The 3,388-nt window shown below is 39.9% G+C and overlaps 1 protein-coding gene across 1 annotated transcript in view; it reads right to left on the reverse strand. All coding sequences in view use genetic code 11, as the record gives it.

Annotated features, from left to right (window-relative positions):
* Positions 1 to 1,532: 1,532 nt before the first annotated feature.
* The window catches only part of EGR_02673 (hypothetical protein), a gene marked incomplete at both ends in the record, with an annotated part of 4,501 nt that continues 2,645 nt past the window's right edge, over positions 1,533 to 3,388 (reverse strand). Inside the window, one exon of the mRNA XM_024491922.1 lies at positions 1,533 to 1,688. Within this exon, the coding sequence (XP_024353737.1) occupies positions 1,533 to 1,688 (156 nt within the window). The remainder of the gene's footprint in view (positions 1,689 to 3,388) is intronic.

Genomic DNA, 3,388 nt, shown 5'->3' on the forward strand with positions numbered 1-3,388 from the left:
TTCCCAAGTGGTGGAATTATATCAGTATGAGGGAGAAATAAAAATAAATTGTATCGTAAAGAAGAAGAACAGCCTCTCAAAATATGCCTTCCCACAAACTTTTGCCCTTAAAAGTCCACCAGAAACATGTTTTAACGCATGGAGTGACCCTGAACAAGAATAAGCCAGGCTTGCAAACCAGAAAGCTTTTTTCTGATTGGTTCTCCTTCTAACGCATAGCTGACGCTTAAGGTGAACGGTCCAGCCCCTCACCTCTGAACTGAGCCCCTTTGGCTCCATTGCAACTGTATTTATCGTCTTCCTAAATGCCCCTGTGCCAAACAAACACACATTTGCTATTACACTTCGCCAAAGGCCTTGTCGTGTACTTGGCACTCGATTTGTCGCATTCAATATAAAAAAGGCATCCTATTTACATTACGCCAATTCGTGAGTTCTTTCACCAAACCGAGAGGGAATACTTTGCAACCGCGATTGGCTGTGAAGTATGCTAAATATGTTTCCTGAGCCACAACTTTTTCCTTGCATCAATTTGGCCGGACACACGACCAAAATTGTGTGAAAAGAGGGGTATAACGGGCTAAAAATTCCGTTTCACTAAAGAAATGTTATTAACTTTCAATAATTTTCAATGGACTACCACTTTGAAGACTATTCAATGCATGTTTTTTTGAATGTACCATATAGGCGAATGAGAGCCAGTATATGCAAACCTCTTGACGAATTGACACTATCGGCTTCTGAGGAGAAAAACAAGTCTCCAAAACATGCATAAATCATTATATTTGTTCCCACTCCCTTATTTATCCCAACCTAGTGAAACATGTCCTTGTCCAACTCGTCTCCTTGTTCCAAAGACATGAAGACAGGGGTAAAAGAGGAAAACACCAAGCCCGATACAACTGCTTTAAAATCAACACTCTACCCTCTATTCTCTCCGTAGAAATCCACTGGGTTTCCTCCCTACTTTTACTGCTTAAATTACAACTATTCCTTTTCAAATTCAGCTATCGTCTCCGATCAGTATCCAGAGAGGCAACGGGCTGCTGATCACCTAATATTTTCAAAACCTAGCTTATATGTTTAGTAGTTCTTGGAAAAATGACCATGTAGCACTTGTTAAGAAGAAAAGCAACAAAGTGCTTATAAGAAGTGGTTATGGAAGATTTACTCTAAAGTAGATTTCATTTTACCACCCTCAAATGCTGACAGGAAGGGATTGAATGTCACTCACCTTGACAGGTTGGTGCAATTGTTAGCAGTAACAGAGCGAATGCCTTCAGGTGGATCCTCAAAACTACTCCAAAATGTGTACCAATTAATCTCCGGAATTCCATTTTCACAAATACTACAAACAGAGCTTGAAGGTCAGTTGAGAGCATCAAATCAGTTGACTTTCAAGAATTACACGGCAAAGAGAGCTATTTGTGACAGCGACAGAATCCGATGCTGGTTTACTGGAGTGATAATCACAAATGCACCATAAAATATGGGGTTTATCGGTTGTGTTTTAAGCAATTTTATATCTTTGTTTATACAAAATGAGGTATTTGAAAATGGCTGCATTCCCCAAATTTTGAAGAACCTCGTTTCTTGAAATTAGGATGAGGACTTTTAACTTCTAAAATGTTGCCGCTCATCATCTTAAACAGTAAAAGGGGGACCCTGAATTTTAATATTTTTCTAAGCTGAAATACAAACATCATTTTTTAGCCTCATTCCTATGTTCCACTCGTTCTGCGGGCTCGAAAGAAGCCCTTGTCTACTGCAGATTAATTGAAGCTTGGCAAGGGTATTAACAAAATTGCTGAATAACCCCGGTCAACACATTTCTGACTGAAAATAAGTAATTTTAATGTCAATACGATATCATTCGATTCTATCAACTTGATGGTTAAGAATACAGTGAAGTGGTTCTTGATAGTGGTGGATAGTGATGCTTATCGCGGCAGTGCACAGGAGAATCTCTGCTGTTAATGGCCATGGAACAGATAAATTAAGGCTTAACAAGGGCTTTCTGTAATAGGCTTAGCGTTTCACCCCTCCACCTCCGCCTTCGTACCCTTAAAATGAGCAGAGGAGTTGGGTTGGGGGACGTGATTTCTTGGGCGGCGATAAATTAGGTAGGGGTACAGACATCAGAGTACGTTTTCTCCTGCCCAGGGGCCGATGGGGTCCATCCTTCACGAGATCCCTATTTACTGACTATTTCTCGCCAAAAAGGTACATTTCAACAAACAAACATTGCATTGCGTATCCCTTAAATGCAAATAACTTTCTCCTTCATAGATTTGTCTTGTTATTGTCAACGACAGTACCGGAGTTGCCCAAGGCCATGGAGATGATAAGGTGCTCAATTGCTCATTCAAACGAATGTCCGGAAACTGAAATCTGCACTTAAAAATTCATGGGCAGATCGCTCAGACCAAAGCTTCAAAGTTCCTCTAATGTTATTTGTTTGTGCCTTTCGAGATAGCGAGCATTGTAGCAATCAAACGAACCTGTTAGCTGCAATTTTCATATTTTTCATTTGCCTAATGCGAAGTGAGGGTATTCCCTGGTGTATACGCACCTTTTTAAAAAGAGGCCAATTCACTTTATGGATATTTTTGCTACTTTCAAAAGAACTGCAAGTCACCTAGGGAATAGGCATCCTACAATACAGATGGTTTCTTATTACCCTGATTACTTTTAAAACGAACCTTAATGCTTTGCGATTCTGCATTTAAATAAACGAGGTTTTATGCAGGGATCATGTCGTCGACAATAACTTCGTCCTACGAGTTTAGCAGCAGCCTTTTTTTGTAGTTATGTTATGTTACATTGCTCATTCCGAGCTGCAAACAAGAGATTTTGATGTCAACATACCATTTTTTCAAGTTAAACAAAGTATGCGAAAGATGAAGTGAGGCAGGTGGTGAGTGGAACCGCGCTGCTAGTCAGGTAATATTTAGTGGAGACAATCAAATAGCGCAGATGAGATCTTGGCTACCAGTTTAAACGGTGAACGGGATTGAAGCAATCCTCCTTCTTGTCTAAACAAAAATTAGTGGAGTTTATTCCGGAACTCACCAAAAGATGACATAGCATCAGGTCATTCATTGAATACCCAAGTTACAATAATGCTAACCACTTGATGACTGAGCTTCGTAATTCAAGGTTAAAGTCAGTGTAATAGTTACAACAAATTTGAATTAAGTGTGCGCGATCCTCCTAGCAGGTAGAGAACCGTATTTTGAGGGGAGGTATGTTTTGAGAGGCCATCCTCCATCTTTCCGATGCTATTTGTTTCTTTCTTATACTGATATAATTCCACTTCTTTGGAGGTGCAAATTACCTCTAAGCTCAGCTAGCATCATCTACCTCCACCTCACCTTTTCTACTAAAA

This window comes from Echinococcus granulosus (assembly GCF_000524195.1).
Source record: "Echinococcus granulosus chromosome Unknown EG_S00012, whole genome shotgun sequence".
NCBI classification, from domain to species: Eukaryota; Metazoa; Platyhelminthes; class Cestoda; order Cyclophyllidea; family Taeniidae; genus Echinococcus; species Echinococcus granulosus.